The sequence below is a fragment of the Mirounga leonina genome, unplaced genomic scaffold (assembly GCF_011800145.1).
Source record: "Mirounga leonina isolate KUSES-001 unplaced genomic scaffold, KU_Mleo_1.0 Mir_154, whole genome shotgun sequence".
In the NCBI taxonomy this organism is placed as follows: Eukaryota; Metazoa; Chordata; class Mammalia; order Carnivora; family Phocidae; genus Mirounga; species Mirounga leonina.
In genome coordinates this window covers 40,203,986-40,223,286 of record NW_023270389.1, presented here as the reverse complement: position 1 = coordinate 40,223,286, position 19,301 = coordinate 40,203,986, and the positions used below count along the sequence as shown (strand labels likewise).

At 35.2% G+C, this 19,301-nt stretch overlaps 1 protein-coding gene across 2 annotated transcripts in view; it reads right to left on the bottom strand.

The window, feature by feature from the left end:
- Window positions 1-19,301, bottom strand: part of CEP350 (centrosomal protein 350) — a 153,633-nt gene that overhangs the window by 99,217 nt on the left and 35,115 nt on the right. For both annotated transcript variants that reach the window (XM_035010557.1, XM_035010558.1), the window contains exons 7-13: window positions 14,594-14,707; window positions 11,148-11,261; window positions 7,524-7,670; window positions 5,628-6,286; window positions 4,742-4,863; window positions 1,707-2,764; window positions 80-230 (exon numbers count right to left, since the gene is read on the bottom strand). In XM_035010557.1, the coding sequence (XP_034866448.1) occupies window positions 80-230; window positions 1,707-2,764; window positions 4,742-4,863; window positions 5,628-6,286; window positions 7,524-7,670; window positions 11,148-11,261; window positions 14,594-14,707 (2,365 nt within the window). The remainder of the gene's footprint in view (window positions 1-79; window positions 231-1,706; window positions 2,765-4,741; window positions 4,864-5,627; window positions 6,287-7,523; window positions 7,671-11,147; window positions 11,262-14,593; window positions 14,708-19,301) is intronic.

Genomic DNA, 19,301 nt, shown 5'->3' with positions numbered 1-19,301 from the left:
TAAACAAACTGACTCATAGTCACACCATAAATTTTTCTCACTCTTTGGATTTTATCCCATATTGTCAACATATTCTTACTTAGGTTCAAGAGCTGATTTTCTTTCTGTCAAAGTCCCACTCCCTGGAGAGGAGACAAAATCATCTTCATAAGAAACACTGCTTAGAGGGGTTGTAATGACATTTAAAGGACGCGATGCTGAGGTTCCTCTTTCCAACCTATCTTCAAACCCTGTCAAAAGTAAGTCGTTGAAATGTGCTTTAAAACAAAAATTTAAAAACTACAAGCAAAGCATTCCACAACATGCGGATTAACAACATGGATTTAGGAACTTTTTAGTTTGCTTTATTAGTGCTTCTTTTCAATCTATCTTTATATCTAACAATACATTTTTAACTTTTTATTAGGAAATTTTCAAACATACAACAAAGTAGAGAAAATAGCATAATGAAACCAAGGTACCCACCACCCTGCTTTAACAATTATGAATACATGACCAATCTAGTTTCAACTAAATTTCCTATTCTCCCCATTTCTCACTCCCCTCCCAGACTATTTTGAAAATGCAAATCCTGGATAACACATCATTTCAACTCAAAGTATTTCAGTATAATTATAAAATCTTAATGAAAATCTAATACAATTTAAGAAAAAAACACAATTCTCTTGCAAAAAAAAAATAAGGGTGTTGATTTAAAAGCACTTTGCTTTCACCAAAAAAAAACTTTAAAATTACCACCTCTAGGAATAAGTGTTAACAAAAGAGATTGATGGCATGTATAGGTGTGCACAAGATCATTACAAAGTAGCTAAATATGAATTCTAGGAAAATGCACTGTTTAAGCATAAGATGAACAGATGAAATCAATTCATTTATCAAGTAAGTTGTTCACTATGTAGAAGGGAAACAAAAAACCACAGCATATGGATAGCTGACTGAAGGGTCAGCCTCATTCTCCAACCTGGAAATTCTAAAGTTATGTTAGCATAAAATGGGTAGAATCTACCTAGAGTAGGAAGAAAAGAGAAAGGGACTTGAAGGAACTGAGTTTATCATAGAAAAGGAAAATCATGCTGCAGGATTTCAGAGATAAGAAACTTTAGAAGTCAGTTGTTTCATGACCAAATAAATGTAGTTACATTTCTGTCCAAAGTCTATTTCTTTTTTCAGTTTAAGTAATCTCTAAACCCAACGTGGGGCTCAAACTCAAAACCCCAAGATCAAGAGCAAAGTCTATTTTTAAAATTAGTTCTAACAAGCACTAATAGTTTCCATATTAGAATGTTACTACAGTTGCCCCTCTCGATTCTTGACCACTATATTCCCAATGACTCACAAATCACTGTATTAATATACTTATTTTCTATCTAAACACATAACTATGGTCACAGAAAATCTAGCATACACTTGGTACACACAAATCCTGAACACCACAAATGAATTTCTCTAAATTAGACCAAAATTTCTACAACTACCAATCAATTATTGGTTCATGACAATAACAACAAAAAATGAAATTTTAACAATGAAATTGCACTACTTTAGTTGAAGCTTACAGATAATTTAGATTAATTTAGGTAAGTCTCTATTATCCTCATAAATGAACAAATGAAAATTTGTACTTAAGTTTTACCTTGTACAGAATTATTAAATGATTTATCTTAAGATAACATACAAATAGCACAAGGCTTACTTATTTTTCTCACCTTTTCCATACAACTGATACGACTTTGTAAAAATATTAATGACACTATGTGGACTTCCCTTTGCCAATTCTTCCCATGGTCCTTTGCTTTGTGTACCACCTATGTGCCCAAAAAGTGGCAAGAATTTTTCAGCTTCCTTCTGAAACTCTTTTATGGGTTCATAACCATTTCTTTCTCCAGCACAAAATTCCTTTTCCTTTAAGATTTCTGCTACCTTCAACGTGGGCTGTCCATCTTGGCCTCCCTCTTCTTCAGAAAGACTCCCCTCACTAAGAAGAGGCCCTTCGCTGACTGAATCTGTACTGGAACCAAGAGACAATTTGGCTTTGTCTTGAGAAGCTTGCATATCAGAGCTGGAAGAGTCAGTCTGCCTCTTACACAACTGTGCCAGGAGCCCTTCTGGTTTGGGACCAGGGGATCTCATTCTGAACCTTGATATGGCACTATGAGGTCTTATCACCTCAGGAAGCTTTTTAAATTCACTGAGGTTGCCTACACCAGGAAGATCCTCATCAAAAGTTGCATGAGATACACAGGTTCCCATCATCTTTTGAATTCGGGCGGAGAAAACATCTTCAGTATCTTCTTTCACAGGTGGACTTATAGCCTTGGTCCACGGTCCGTCTTCTTGGGGTGTTTGCTGTATATCATACTCAGCGTTCCAGACTGACCCATAGTTTATGTTAGCCCCAGCTAATTTCTTGGCTTCACTTTCAATCCTGCTGGACAAAGAAGCAGCTGTTGCTTTCAAGGCTTCAATACGATCCAGTTTACTCTTATATTGGCTGGCACTAGGTTTTAACAAGGCATCTGGATGAGCAGCTGGTGAGGTCAGATATGGTTGAGGTGTAAAAGTTAGTGGCCCTGAGGCCACAGTATGATTCTTTCTTGTTGGTAAGAAAGATTCAAAATCCTTATGCAAAATTCCTACATGCTCTAGACTCAAGAGATGGGAGAGTAAATTTCCAGCTGTTCCAACAAGAGGCTGTGGTTGAGAATTCTGGACTCGTGGGCTCAATCTGTCAGGCTGCATCCATGTAGGTTCCATCAAGTCCCTTCTGGAAATGAGAGTCATAGTATGTTAGTTAACACAGTAACTCATGACTAAGCCACCAATTTTTTTAACTTTTTTTTCTCATAAGAGTAATGCACACTCAACCACTGGAAAAAAAAGGACAGGCAAAGAGGATAAAAAAAGATAAAGATCACTCATAGCTAAACAATGAGAAAGTGGCACTACTAATATTTCATTTAGAATTATAACTTTCCAAAACATTTTTCTATGTGTGTGATGTTTTGCATTTTTATTTTCATAAAAATGGAATGTTATCATGCCAACTGCTTTCTTCAACTAACACATATTTTTAAACTATTAATTAAAGAGAAGGCTTCATAACCTTTAAAACTCGGTAAACAAAATTCTTTACAACACTGGCTCTACCCGTTCCTCTAAAAATAATGTTATACAGGGGTGCCTGGTGGCTCAGTCAGTTAAGCGTCTGCCTTTGGCTCAGGTCATGATCCCAGGGTCCTGAGTTCAAGATCTGCATACGCGGGCTCCCTGCTCAGCAGCAAGCCTGCTTCTCCCTCTCTCTCTGCCCCTCCCCCTGCTTGCGCTTTCTCGCTCATGCTCGCTCTCTCCCCCAAATAAAAATCTTAAAAAATATATTAAAATTTAAAAAAATGTTATATAAAGAGAAATGCTTAAGATTGCTAAATACTAACATTGGCATGATATTCATTATTCTAATCAACAAATATTTAATAAATGTTTATGTTTAACATTGTACATACTGAAGAAATGAGATCATTATAATCTCAATTTAAAAAAATTAATGAACATCAATGAGTATTGTTGCAAAACTATGAATACCAATTATAAATATACAACACAGAGTAGGGTGTCCATAAAGTCTAAAAACAGAATAAAGATGTCCCAGATGACATTATATAAATAACATGTTTCCAGACCATGGACACTGTGTATATTAAGGGATATTATAAAAACATGAAAGGTCAATGTTAACTATTAAGTAGATGCTTATAAAAAAACAACATGAGATTTTTGTCCTTAGTCTTGTCCATTTTTTTGGATGATGACATAAAGATATGCTTATCAAATTTGCAGATGACAGAAGGCTAGGAGGCATGGCTAACCCAAAAAATTATCAAATTATGATTCAAAGTGATTTGGACAGGCTACAACCTTGACCAAACTAGTATGGACAAATGTAAAGTCTTACCAATTAAATTCAAAGGAATCATTTGGAGGAGGGTAACCAGAGTGATAAGAGAATTGCAAAGCATATCATGCAAGATTTGGCTGGAAGTTATATTGTACAGTCTTGTGTACTGAAGGGATGCTATGAAAACGGAATGAAGGAAGACTAGTGCATAGATTCTATGCCACAAAATATAGAGTGTGAGGTTATCAGGGCTCAAACTAAGCTGGTAGTAATGGGAATACAAAGAAAGTTATAAATATAAAAGATATTGCTGAGTAAAAATCCAAGATCTTTACATTCAAGTATTTAAAATGCCAATTATGGGGTGCCTGGGTGGCTCAGTCGTTAAGCGTCTGCCTTCGGCTCAGGTCATGGTCCCAGGGTCCTGGGATGGAGCCCCACATCGGGCTCCCTGCTTGGCGGGAAGCCTGCTTCTCCCTCTCCCACTCCCCCTGCTTGTGTTCCTGCTCTCGCTCTCTCTCTGTCAAATAAATAAATAAAATCTTTAAAAAAAATAAAATAAATAAAATGCCAATTATGTGCCAGGCACTATGTTGATGCTAGAGTAACAGGGGAGACAAAAATTCAGTTAATCCAGTTAAGACTTAATCCTTACTCTTTAGAAGAGGGTATTTTTGCATATGTATAGTTGTACACCATGCTTAAGTACCTATCAGAAGATATTAACCGATTTCTAAATAAACAACTTGCTCACGTAGAAGGTCAGTCAACAAAATTCACTACACATAGACCACTATACTAAATTTCATGGAAAAAAAGCTTAATCATCTTTCATTCTCTCCTTTTTACCTTGCAAGAGGCTGTGGAGGTTCTGACAGAGACATGTCACTACTAGAAGATGCACTTAGGGGACGTTCCTGTACTTTGTTTTCTTTGTCAGATTCTCCAGAAGGCTGATACCCTGGTCTGGTCTAGGAGAAAAGGACATCAAATTTATGTGACTACTATCACAAAGATATACTCAGGGAGTACATAAGACAATACTAAGTCACTTCAACTTTAGAAAGATCATGAAATGTAGGGGCTTTTTCTCTTAAATAAAACTGGTTCAAATTTGGTTGCCTTAAGCAGCCATTATAATTAAGAGCAAAATTATATCTGAAATCCAAGAAAGGCACCTAATACTAACTGCATAATTTGAAGTAATACTTTTTCTAAACCTCAGTTTTCTCAACTGGAAACACTAGTAGCATTTACCTTCTCAGGGTTATGAGGATTTACTGAAGCTTTAGCCTATAAAGCCTTTAGAACAGTCTGTGGTACACGGTACATACTCAACATTATTCTTAAAAACAAAAGCAATACTCACAAAATTATCACATACAGTAGGATATTCTCTCATTTCAGCACAGATCACAGAAACAGGCTTTTATTGACATAATCTAACTTTCTGCTCAGTAATACAATGAAAACCAGGCAAGGATGTAACTAATAGCAGTGATGAGAGGAATAGAGATCAGCAACAATCACTCTAGGAAATGCTAACTGAGCACTTGTTTTCAATCATGTTTATCAAATTACTCTCCACATACAATAAATTTCATGAAAAGGTCAACATTACTACAAATATTATCTGAGCATATGCCTGAATATTAGGAATGATGGCAACAAAATGGCGAATAAGCTTTTTCTAATCACGAATGACTTCCTTTTGCATTTCTGGCACTACTATTACCTGTGTTTCCTGTGTCACATGTTGATGAGGCGGCTCTTCGAGCAAGGTCTTTTCTAGTAGCAGTTTGGAATAAGTATCCTGCAGTCGCCTAGTTACTGATGGCTCAGAAGGAGGCACATTTTTTACTTTAGTAAAGGCTTCTTTCTGTTTCCGATAGAGCTCCTGTAATCGTTTGTTCTTCTGCTCAGTGGCCTCCTTTTGGGCCTTCTTCTCCTCATTTTGCTTCCTCTTCCTTTCCTCCTGCTGTCTAACAATGTACTGTCGTACCTCATCTGTGTCATAGTGGCGCTTTTTGGAAATAACAGGGGGATCTTCATTAGCTGTTATTTTGTCAGGTTTTCTTTTTACTGGGCTGTGACTCCTAGGAGCTTGTACTGGTGCTGATGACTTCTGATTCTGTAACTCTCCTGTCTCTTGCCTTGCAGCCTGAACTGTAGAATCCAGCTGTAGGTCATCAAGAATTCCACGAATTTCAAGAGGTAAAAAGTCCTTATTTAAGGCAGTATTTTCCTCCTGTTTATTATCTGGAAGAGATGGAGCTAATTTCTTTGTATTATTTTCACACCGAGCTCTACTTCTCGAACGTTCTGAGTTTCGTGGAAGATGTCTATGTGAAACATCCAATCTAGGATCAGATTCTGCTCTTCCAATATGACCCCCTGCAAAGTATGAACTGTTAGTGATGTATTAAAATCCTATATTCATTCCTAAGATTTATTGTAGTGAGGAAAAAATTAGAGAATTTCACTTTATCTTAAACTCAAATTTAAATATCCTCTGAAATTGTTTCAAGAATATTATAGAAGGAAAGAAAAACTTTTTTTTAGAAGAGAATAATTTCAATCTTTAAAAAGAACTATACTTACTTGGCATTTAAAAAATGCATTTTTAATATTTCTGAAGTAAAGACAGATCTTACTGTTAACGTGAATATTTAACTATTAATAGAGAGTTACTATTTCTCTCCCATGCACATATTTAATGTTACTATCTCTCTCCATCCCTAAACCCCTAAAACAGGTGTTTAAAAACCAACAATGTTAAGCTGCCACAATTCTCCAAAGAGTAACAGAAAAGAAATTAAATATATAGAAAAACAATCATTTTATAATCTAAATGTTTGTTGATGTGGGTTAATTTGAAACAGAATGCATGTGAGTTTTTACAAGCTAGAGGAGAGTGAAGAGGAGTAAATGCAAAGTATATATTGACTTCTATATATACCTAATTATAGTTTTAATTGATTTCTTACTGAATCCATTCTAGAAGTTCAAATTAATTGAAGCAAATTTTGTTACTGAAAAGGAAGGCTGGCCTGTAGGTATTTACATTTCATTTCCCAAAATTAGTGTTAATGATAACTAGTTATTTCAAAGAGCATTTAAGACACTTCAAAAAGAGAAAAGCAATGCACTTGAGGGTCAAACCAAAGAGCTGCAGATCCTAGATCAAATTTTGCCACCCACTTAATGTATATACCCTTGAGAAAAATCACTTCTCTCTTGGGGCCTGTTTCCTAATCTGTCAAATAAAAAACCCAATACTGTGAATGTGTGCCTGTGTTTGTGTCTACACGGATAAGACAGATTGGACTTAATTCCCTTAAGGTCTCTAAAAGTCTAATAAACTCTAAATGATGCTTTTTTATTCACATGGCAGCTAAATGTAATTAATATAACAAATAATAAAAGTCATCATAACGTCTATATATAGAAATTATCCATAGATAAGCCCAACAGAACATTTCTTCTTTTATGAGCCACATTCACAATTATAAACCAAATTCTTAAAACCATTCTCAAGAGTACTTTCATCTCCTCTAAGTACTTACACAAGCAATTTTTAATTGCTCTTCTCAACAATTTTAATTATTGAAACAATTTAATAATTACTCACCAGATTTAGTAGTTCTTTCTCTTCCACTTCTGTCACTTGATGCTGTTCTTCTCTCTTTTTGCTCCACTCTGGGTGCAGGCCCCAGGATCTTCTTTACTAATTTTTGTCCATCTCGCCAAGAGGATGTACTTATCAGACGACTGCTACCTAAAAAATATATACATACATATTGGGTTGAATTTAAAACTTCAAATTTATCTCTAACAAGTATATCTAGTCAACCATACAGGTTTTGTAATTAATCTTATGCTTATCTTACACCAAAGTCAAAAGGTTTACAATCTAATTTTTAACACAATGTCCCAAAAATCAAATAGCAGTTTGTTTAAATTTTGATTTATCCACACACCTCAAATAAGTGTAAAATGCTTTGCAAGTTAAGTACCAAATGTTAACGATTCCCAAAACCTCAACCTCAAGTAGAACATTGAATCCAACAGTTTGGGCACAGAACAAAAATATGTCTTAATTATAGTAAGGGTTTGGTTTACCAACAGTACCTGGCACATAGTAAAATATATGTTTGCTGAATGAACAAATGACTTAAACTAAGCATAGGAAAAAAATCTGAAAAAACATGTAACAGTTAACAGTGATTACCTTTGAAGGGGATAGTATTACAGGGAATTTCACATTATATTTATAGATACATATCAGAAGTACATATTACCTTTTTATGAATAAAACAATGATAATCAAAAAGTATCATCAACATTTTAAATTGCCCTCATTATAAAAGTTCATAAAAATAAAAGTATGGTCCAATAAATATAGCTGTTGACTAAGAGAGAAACTTTTCATTTACTACTTTCAGATTGTAAAAAAATTAAAATTAGACCATCATACTCCAACATAGGTGGAGTACTACTGTGTGGCTACTTTAAATTATAATTTCCATAAGAAATTAGAGAAATGCTCTTGTGGTAAGATGCTAAGAGAAAAAGATAAAATGTTATGATTATGATCACCTACTATTATGATTTTAAAACTACTGTAAGGAAATAAAACACTAGTTCTTCAAGTGAGGATAGTGGTGTTCTCTGTTTTCTTCTATTTTTCAAGATTTCTGTGATCCTATTTTATTGTATTTATAATTATTGTATTTAGAGTTCTTTTAAAAAGGCTTCAGGGGTGCCTGAGTGGCTCAGTTGGTTAAGCGACTGCCTTCGGCTCAGGTCATGATCCTGGAGTCCCTGGATCGAGCCCGGCATCGGGCTCCCTGCTCAACAGGGAGTCTGCTTCTCTCTCTCCCTCTCTCCCTCCTCCCTGCTTGTGTGCTCCCTCTCTCTCTCAAATAAATAAATAAAATCTTTTTTAAAAAAGATAAAAAGGCTTCAATTTAAAAGTTTAAGTGAAAGTACAGTTTTAATGAAAACATCCAGTACAAAGAAACAAAATTATAAATCTGTGTGTGCTATTTATGTTTTTGCACCTTGTTATTAACCTTAAATGATCTATCTAAAATATTTAAATGGCTTTAAGTCTATTGCTGAATCTATTTATAAGAAACTTTATGTTCTTAAGCAAAATGAGAGAACAGGCTTCTCTTCGATTTCAGCTTAATTTTCCAAATCAAAAGCAGGCAACCATGAATATACTGGGTAGTTATTTATAAATGCTGGCTTCTGAATATGCTGTGTGGTTATTTCTAAATTCTGGCTTTCTGGAATAGTCTCATGCAGTCGATGGTAGAAAAAGAAGACTTTCAGTATAGATAAACTATTAATACAGCTTTAGCACATTTAATGACTCTGTCCCTCAGTCACTTCACAGTGCATACATGGGAATCAGCCTAACACAAAACTGGATAAATACAATCCAAGATCAGTATTTACAAGTTATACTGGTCTCAATGCTTCATTTCAAACTATGCCTGGCAAGAATATCAGATAATACCACATGAAAATAACACTTTGTCGTATTTTTTCATGTAAAAATTAGTTTATATTCCAATAATTCATGTTCTTATAAAATCTTATTTTTGGGGGTGCCTGGGTGGCTCAGTCAGTTAAGCATCTGCCTTTGGTTCAGGTCATGATCCCAGTGTCCTGGGATGGAGCCCCACGTTGGGTTCCCTGCTCAGCGAGGAGTCTGCTTTTCTCTCCCCTTGCTTTGCCCCTCCCCCCAGCTCGTGCTCTCTCCCTCTCTCTCAATAAATAAAATCTTTTTTAAAATTTTTTATTTTTTATTTGTATATAGCCAGGTCATTCTGACATCTAGAGTTAACAATGAATGTCACAAAGTATGTTATTTGACATTCTATAGATTAGTCTATGACCAGAAAAACAAGTACCTGGTTAAAAACCAGTGCCCCATCACTCCTGCTCCATGTTCCCATTAAACCTTGTAAAGTCCCTACGATACATTCATCACATTTTATTGTAACTATGTATCTACTGTTTTCCTGACAAGATTATAAGTTTCAAGAAGGCAGGGGCCATGTGTATCCTGCCTACCACTGTATTGCCTAAGCTTAGTAGAGCACAGTGCCTCACACATAACAAGTGCTCACAAATATCTACATAATGAATGAATGTAAGAATGACTGATTCTGAATGTCTCCAAAATGAAAGTGACAAATTCCAAACTTCCTCCACTCTCTCAGCCCAAATTACCCACTAACATGAATAGGACAGCTAAATAACCATTCTCAGGACAGCCAGAAATAATTATTATTATTAATGAAATCATACCTAACATTTGAGTGCTTACCATGTGTCAAATAGTCAGTTCCTTTAGGTATTAACTATTTTAATTTTCACAACAACCCTGTGAGAGAAGTACTACTGCTTTCCCATTTTACATATGGGGAAACCAAGGGACACTAAAATTAACTTACTAAAGGAACAAAGCTAGACATGACAGGACTAGGCTATAAATCCACACAACCTGAATTGGGCCTGAAGTATTAATCACTATAAAACTAGGGAATTCTCGGGGCGCCTGGGTGGCTCAGTCGTTAGGCGTCTGCCTTCGGCTCAGGTCATGTTCCCAGGGTCCTGGGATCGAGCCCCACATCGGGTTCCCTGCTCTGCAGGAAGCCTGCTTCTCCCCCTCCCACTCACCCTGCTTGTGTTCCCTCTCTCTCTCTGTGTCTCTCTGTCAAATAAATAAAATCTTTAAAAAAAAAAAAAACAAAAACTAGGGAATTCTCTTTTTCCCTGTCCTCATCTATTTAGAGTCTGGCCTGACCACTATTGGTATGGGCTGCCATGCTTTTCTTATGCAACATTCATTCTCTTGTGAGACTAAGTGAAGGGACTTAGTGACAGTTATAAGCAATCCCTTTATATATATAAAAGTTCACTACATAAAAATCATTATCTTTAATCTAGTTCATTTCTATTAAAAATGATATAAAAATGGGGGGGAGAGATATGTTCAGTATTATGGTGAACATAAGGTTTCATGGGTATAACAGATGTGAGAAGTTATCAAACTAACATTCTATGTACATCTTATTCTGTCAGTTATACCTCAATAAAACACATATATAAAATAAAGATACATAAAATGTACTGAATTTTTCTATGTGCCATTTGGTTAACAAACATTTATTTCCATATAGAATGCCATTTCAGTATTATGTAATTTTAGGTTGGACATGATATTGAGAAAACTAACCTGTTTTGCCTTCTGGACTTGAAAACTGTGTTACCTTTTGGACTTTTCGTACTGGCTTGACCACTTTCTTCTCTTTACTTTTTTCAGCAGGTTTCTCTTTCATAGAGATATCATCTGAAAAGCAGAAACACTTATAGTAAATATTATAATGATTCCTACCCATCCACTCATCCTCTCCCCAGTATGAAAAATCACTGTAAAGTATATGATTCAGGTAGGGAGGAAAAAAACCTTCGCTGAGGCTATTTCTGTGACCCATAAGCTACCAATGCCAACTCCTCATATGGAACAGTCTACAGATTACCACTACCCCCACTGTTAGGTTCTAATTCTTTATTTTCTGTCTTTCATTTTTGTTTTGTTTTCAGAAAACCCTCAAGAAATTTACCTCACTTTCACAAAGTAGAAGCAGCTATAAAAGTAATGCTTTCCAAGCCAGGGTCATATCATTTATAGAATCTCACAGGTGAGCACTTTCATAGATTCCTATTTCACTTAAAAATTCCTATGTAACTGAGATATTCATGAACTTCTAGAATAAAACTTTATAAAATACTCAGTATAATATTCCCAAATAATGTCAAGGTATTTCACATATAAATCACTTGTCACTAATTTTTTAAATTCCAATCTAGGGGAATAGACTAGCTACACATAAAAACTTAAAAATCAACCTCAGTTACAGATCTGAAGAAGTGTAAACTTAAACTACATATAGAGCTCTGCATTCTGGGCAAAGTGCAAGTGTGAGTCAAAGGCCCTAAAGCAGGAGCATACCTGAGAAACAGCAAGCTGGCCGGTGTGAGTGAAATGAACAGAGAGAAAAGCAGAATTCTAAGAACTAGAGTCTGAGACATAACTGAGGACCAGATCGTGTTGGGCTTTATAAGTCACTGTAAGAACTTCAGCTTTCACCTAAGAATGAGATTGAGATGTTTTTGGAAGTTTGGGGGCAAGGGAGTGATATGATCTAAGTTAAATTCTAACAAGCTTACTCTAGCAGCTGTGATGAGAAAAGATGAATTAGAAGAAGGAGAAGCAGAAGACCAGTGAGAAGGCTACTGCAATAATCATGCAAGAGACTCATGGTGGTTTAGACCTAGGGAGTAGTGACAGAGGTGGGGAAAGTGGTTATATTTTTAGACATATTTTGGACAATATGAAATATAAGGTCTCAGAAAAATACGGGAATCAAGGAAAACTCAAGATTTGGGGCCTACACCCCTGAAATAAATAATAATACATTATATATTATTATTACATAATATTATATAATAATACATTATATGTTAACTAATTGAATTTAAATTAAAAAAAAAAAAGATTTGGGGCCTGAACAAGTAGAAAGATAGGACGGAGGGACTATCAGAGGAGTAGGTTTAAGGGATATATCATGACCCCATTTAGTTAGCTCTATTTTGGATATATTAAATTTGAGAAACCCATTATACATCCAAAGGGAGATGTGGAGTCAGTAGCTGGATATGACTCTGAGTTCAGAGAAGTCTAGGCTAGAGACATGTATTTGGGAATCATCGGCAACAGAAAATATTTAAATCCCTGAGACTAGATGAGTTTGCCTAGTGTGTATGTAATTTAGTAATAGTAGTAGCAGAAGGAGAAGTAGAAGAAAAAGAAGAGAAAAGAAAAAGAAAGAGAGAGAGAGGAAGAGAAAAGAGGGAAAAAAAAAAGGATAGATCCAAGTACTGAGACCAGGGCATGGCTCTGTTTAGATATCAGGGAGCCGATTAGGGGGGAAAAACAAACAACAACTGAAAAGCAGCACCTAGACTCAGAAGGAAAACCAAACATTTAAGGTATCCTAGATGTCAAGTAAAAAGTTTCAAGAAAGAAGTGACTGATTATGTCTAATTGTTGCACAGAGATCAAGATGACAACTGAGAATTAAACACTGGATTTAGCAATGCGGAAGTCATTGATGACCCTAAAATTAGCAGTCCACAGAGAAGCTGGAGCAAAAACCAAATAGAAAGGATTCAAGAGTGAAAGGTAGGAAAAAACCTGGAGACGATGAGTATAAGGTAAATAGGAGAGAAACAAGGCAATAACTGAAGAGAGCAGGGCCAAAAGAGGGGTTCTTTTATGATGGCTGAGATAACAGCACGTCATCAGTGTGTTGATGGGCATGCCGTTGTAGAGAAGGAAAACTTGATGACACAAAAGAAAGGAAGTAAGGACAAAGTAATGTCCTTAAGTACACAAGAGTAAATGGAATCTAAAACACAAATAGATGGGCCAGTCCTAGCCAAAAGAACAGAGTTCAACCACCATGAGAAAGAAGGATTTTTTTTTTTTTTTTTAAACAGGTTCCACACTCAGCATGGAGCCCAAAGCGGGGCTCAAACTCATGACTCTGAGATTATGACCTGAGCCGAGATCAAGAGTTGGACACTTAAATGACTGAGCCACCCAGGCGCCCCGAGAAGGCAGTCTTAATAGACCTCTTGAAGAACTCTTTGGTGTACATCATTCTACTAGTCTGACCTATGAAGAAATACTGTTAATTATCCCTATCTTAGAGACGAGAAAACCAAGGAAGAGGGGTTATGTAACACTGGTAGTACACATAGGTAATAAGAGGCAGAGCTAGAATTTGACTCAACTTTAAGTTGATTCCACAATCTTTGCTCTTAACTATTATATTATACTCCCTTTCCACCTGAGGGAAAAAATTCTAAATACAGTGTTCCAGTAATAATAGCAGGAAAACTGGACACTTAATACCACAAAATTTACTAGTAAAATCTCCACTGGGGCTTAGTAGTCTCGAGCTTTAGAGTCAGACAGGGTTGGCTTTGAATCTTGGCTTCAATTCTAAACTACCCTATACAACCTTGGGAAAATTATTTTGTGAGCCTCCATTTCCACAACTATAAAAAAATACAAAAGTCTAAGAATGCAGCACCTTGCCCCCAATCACAGCAAGTGTTCAATAACTAGTAACATTATTATATGATCTTCCTATTTCCCTCTTCTAATCTTTCATAAATCCCTTCTATTTCCAATTCTGTAAATGTATTCCTTTCCTTTGATGTTTTTCTTTCTGCATCTTGCCCTCTTGTTCGTATCATCTTATCTGCTGCCTGCCAAATTACTGACCATCTCAAAGATCTCAGAGGTCTAGTAGAAATAAACTTCAACTAGACTCAGCTATGTTTCCTTCAAATCAGACAGGCCTGACTTTAAAAGTCCCTCAGGTTAAAAATAGCCTAGTTTCTGTATCATCAGACATGTATACTAATTTTAATCCTGGAGGAGAGCCTAGAGGCTAAGAGAGCCTTATGACTGAAACCACAACAACTTAAGTATACCATGCAGTTAAAAAAGGGAAATATCTTTAGTTAGGTGACAATTTTATGTTTAAATATGATGTTAGATAGCATACATGATAAAATATGCAAAATCTAAGAAAGCTCTACTCTCACCTGCAAAGTGAAGTGCTAAGTCTCGATACAATTCTCTACTCATGTTTTGAAATTCAGCCTCTTGCCACACTTTCCCATCAGGTGTTCGAATCTTGGTCTCTGAAGGATTGAAGCCTAATTTATACCAACAATACAAAACATTCTTATCAAAATTGCTTTACAAATTGTTACACTTTTAAGTGAAATATAATTAACATACTATAAAATTCACTCTTTTAAAGTATACAGTTCAATGGTTTTTAGTATATTCACAAAGTTATGGACTTACCCCCTTATCTAATTTCCTGTACCCATTAGTAGCCACTCCTCCATCACTCTCTCTATTCCCTGGCAACCACTAATCTACCTTCCATCTTCATGGATTTGCCTATTCTGGACATGTCATACAAATAGAATCATACAATATGTGGCTTTTTAGGTCTGCCTTCTTTCTTTCACTTAACATAATGTTTTCAATGACTGTGTAACATGTATCAAAGATCTCTTTTTATTACTGAATGACAGTGCATTGTATGAATATACCAACGCGGTTTATCCACTTATCAGCTGATGGACCTTTGAACTGTTTCTACTTTTTGGCTAGTATTAACAACACTGCTATGAACATTCATGTACAAGTTTTCCAGTGGACATATGTTTTCAATTCTCTTGCATATTATACCTCGGAGTGGAATTGCTGGGTCATATGGTAACTTCATGTTTAACTTTTTGAGGACTGTCAAACCATTTTCTAAAGGAGCTGCACCATTTGACATTCTCATCAGCAATGTACGAGGGTTCCAATTTCTCCACATCCTTGTTATTGTCTCTTGTTTTTATGAGGATCCTAGTGGTTGTGAATGGTATCTCACTGTGGTTTTGATTTGTGTTTCCCTAATAACAAATGGTGTTGAGCAGCTTTATAAGCTTTTTAAAGAAGGATGCATAATTAGCTATCACATAATGTACTGGTAAATACTCTTTGGAAAAAGTAAGCTTCACTGAGATGAAGCAATATACATTTGTTCAAAAAGACTAGAAATGGAGAAGCACTAAATTAAATGGTAAGTGAATATTGTTCATAAATTATGGATTTCAGACACAGAACTAACTACTCTTCTCAGGACTAAGAAAGATAGAACACTAATTCTTTCTCTGGAGAGAGGCATTAATTGCTACTGTCTGATTTTTGCCTATGGCTGAACAAACAGACAAGCTGCTATCTACACAAGCAAAATGCACCCAAAGTGTGGAAAACAGGTCTTGAAAACCTATTTGTTCAATTTCTCAACAATCAACAAACATTATTTCCTAGGGATTAATATTCTGATTTCCTATTTTGAACTGATCTCTACTCTTTAAGAAATACCCTAAACTTGGAATGTTATTTTACAAAATAATAAAATAATGAGTATGGATGATAACCAGGGTAGTATAAAGATTTATATTTTCAGATGGGTTCAACTTACCAAAGAATTGGCAGCCAATAAATATTTGTAAAATTAAATCAATGTAAAGAATAGACTAGAGTCAGAAATTGGTAAAAGCACTCTAGAAGTGTTAAATAAAATGTACTAAATTGATTACATGTCTAATAGAAATTAACCTATTCAGCTCTGGGGCACAATAGCATAAGCTTAATTTCACCTGACATTTGTGGCAAGGGGCATGCGATCATGCCTATACGAGGAGAAATTTTATAAATGTAGCATCTAGTTTGTTGCAAACTATGGTCTGTAATAAGAAAGTATGGCAATCCCATGCCAATCTCTCTCTCTCTCTCAACTTTTCATCACCATCACCCCCAACTCATGTCTCTACATTCAACTCTCATTTTTTTCCCCTCTCCTCTCAAGGAAACATTTCTCTCTACCAGAGCCTTTCTTTATATTTCCATCTTCACTTATAAATTAACTTGAAGAAGCTTTCAATATCTACAACAGTTTCTTTTTCTGTCCCCCAATTTTAGAGTAGCCCCCCTTTACACTTCCCGCAGTTTCCGTTACCTCCTGTCAACCAGGCTGCAGGATCAGGTGATCCTCGCGTTGTCAGAAGGCCAAGAGCAGTAGCCTAATGCTACAGCAGTGCCCGTGTCCCCCCTCCATCTCCTCACACAGGCCCCCATCACCTCACAGCATCACAACCAGGTGAGGACAGCACATAACCTTTATTACAGGGCATTGTCATAATTGTTTATTTTATTATTAGTCATTGTTGTTAATATATTACTGTATCTAATTTATAAATTGAACTTTATCATAGGCATGTATGTATAGGAAAAAAGGAGTATTTATAGGGTTCAGTACTGTCCAGTTTCAGGCATCCACTGGGGGTCTTGGAATGTATCCCCCAAGGATAGAGGGGACTATTATATTTCCACTCTTTGTCCCCTTTTTTTCTTACTAGCTGAATTTATTAAATAGAAGAAAAAATTTATGGTGCATTTATGTTCAAGACACTGTACTAGGCTCTGAAATAAAATAAGGATGACCAATATAAGGTCGTAAACTTCATGGGCTTTTACACCAGGGAGAAAAATGTATGCAAACAACTAAGTATAAAACAAAAATCACATAAACACTGTTTGTGTTCACACTTCAAATTTTAAAGCAGAATCACAGAACACTTCCTATGTCTTTAAAGAAAGAAAAAACATACATGAAAAACCAAGGTTTAGAATAGGCTTATATACTAACAAAGTTATAAAAAAAAGAAAGAAAATAAACACACACAGTTTGTGTATGCAAAAATTATCTCCGGAAGGATATATAAATTGTTAACACAAGTAATCTCCAGAAAGGGAACAGGTAGTTGGAGCACAAGAGCTTTTCAAGGTACACCCTTTTCATCTTTTGAATTGTGAACCAAGTATATTTATTAAGTATTTGAACAAATGAAATTAAAATGTCACTTTAGAATACAGCATATTAAGATCCTTTTCATTTACATTTACAAGCCAAAAAGTTGACAAAAAATAGTTCTTCACTGTTGGAAAAAATAAATCCATTGCTCAGGACACTGGAAACCATATTGTTATGATTTCTCAAATGTATGCTACACTTCATAAATTAGCCCCCCAAAAGTTCTATTTGTAAAATATTTTAATATTAAATATTAAAAATATTAAATTATTTATTATTTAATATTAAAATATTAAAAATTAATAAGCCACCATGATTGACAGGAGGAAACAGAAACTGCGGAAATTGTAAAGGGGGGACTACTCTAAAATTGGGGGACAGAAAAAGACACTGTTGTAGATATTGAAAGCTTCTTCAAGTTAATTTATAAGTAAAAATGCAAATATAAAGAAAGGCTCTGATAAGATAAATGTTTCCTTGAAAGGAGAATATATGGGAAATACAGCCACCAACTCAAAGGAAGTTAAGATTTTAAGATTTTCACTCTGGTTCTTAGGGTTGTGTTTTGTTTTGTTCTATTTTTAATTTTTAGATTTTTATAAATTATTAAATAAAATATGGATTTAAGTTAACCATCTTAAGTTTGCCTTAGTGGACTAACTTTTGGAATTTCAGAACTTTGACTTCCAGAATAAACACATCTTAAATGTACAATCTTCATTTAATGGATCTGACATTAGTATAGCAAAAGTTCTAGATAATCACTATCTCAGAACCAACAAGAACATTTTGACCCCACCATTTGCTATTTGCTCTGTTAACAGTGTGGACAATTACTACATGGTACACAAATGACTAGAAGGATATGAAATAATTTAATTAATAATACATTAGACCAATCCTGGATAACAGAGCAAGTTTTCAGTATTCCCTAAAGGTAACTGCTCACAATTTTATCACAAGTTAGCAAAAATAAAATGCAAATCATCCATCTCTTACCTAATTCACAATGAATAGCACTAGCAAAACATGATAAGCAACACAAAATAAAATGGATAATTCCTCTAACTGTATGTATAAAATTTGTTCTGGAGAAAAAGACTAAACACCTTAGGACTACAAAGAACTGCAAAGCTGGTCAGAGAAAAGTTAGACTTGGTAGAAAAATACAAAACAAAATTAACTATAGCAAAAACTGTCCTAGTTTGTTAACAACTTAAAATTAACAGGAAAAAAATGAATCTTGATAATATTTTGATCTTTATATACTGATCTAGAAAAACTGAACTTTGAAAGTATCACAAAAGAAAGGCTATGGTAAGCAGAAGTTTTAATGACAAAAGTCTAACAGAGATTAATCTGGTCAATGAATCAACTTTTTTTTTTTTTTTAAGATTTTATTTATTTATTTGACAGAGAGAGAGCTAGAGCAGGAACACAAGCAGGGGGAGTGGGAGAGGGAGAAGCAGGCTTCCCGGGGAGCAGGGAGCCCGAAGTGGGGCTCGATCCCAGGATCCTGGGATCATGACCTGAGCTGAAGGCAAACGCTTAACAACTGAGCCACCCAGGCGCCCCGAATCAACTCTTTATATTAAAAACTTCACATGCATGAATAACCCTGAAAATAATTTCAGGAACATAAAAATACAAACTCCTTAAAACCACCATATGTAAAAACTTGAGTTGCCTACAAAACAGAAATTCTCTGGGAAAAGCATTTTCTCAATGAAAATCTATCTATATTGGTATAAATCTGATTTATTTAAAAAAATTTTTTTAGGTATAAATCTGATTTAAATATTTCTCAAACATGGGGGGAAAACCTTTTTTGTCAAAACTCAAAACTTAAAATAACAACAGGATCAAAA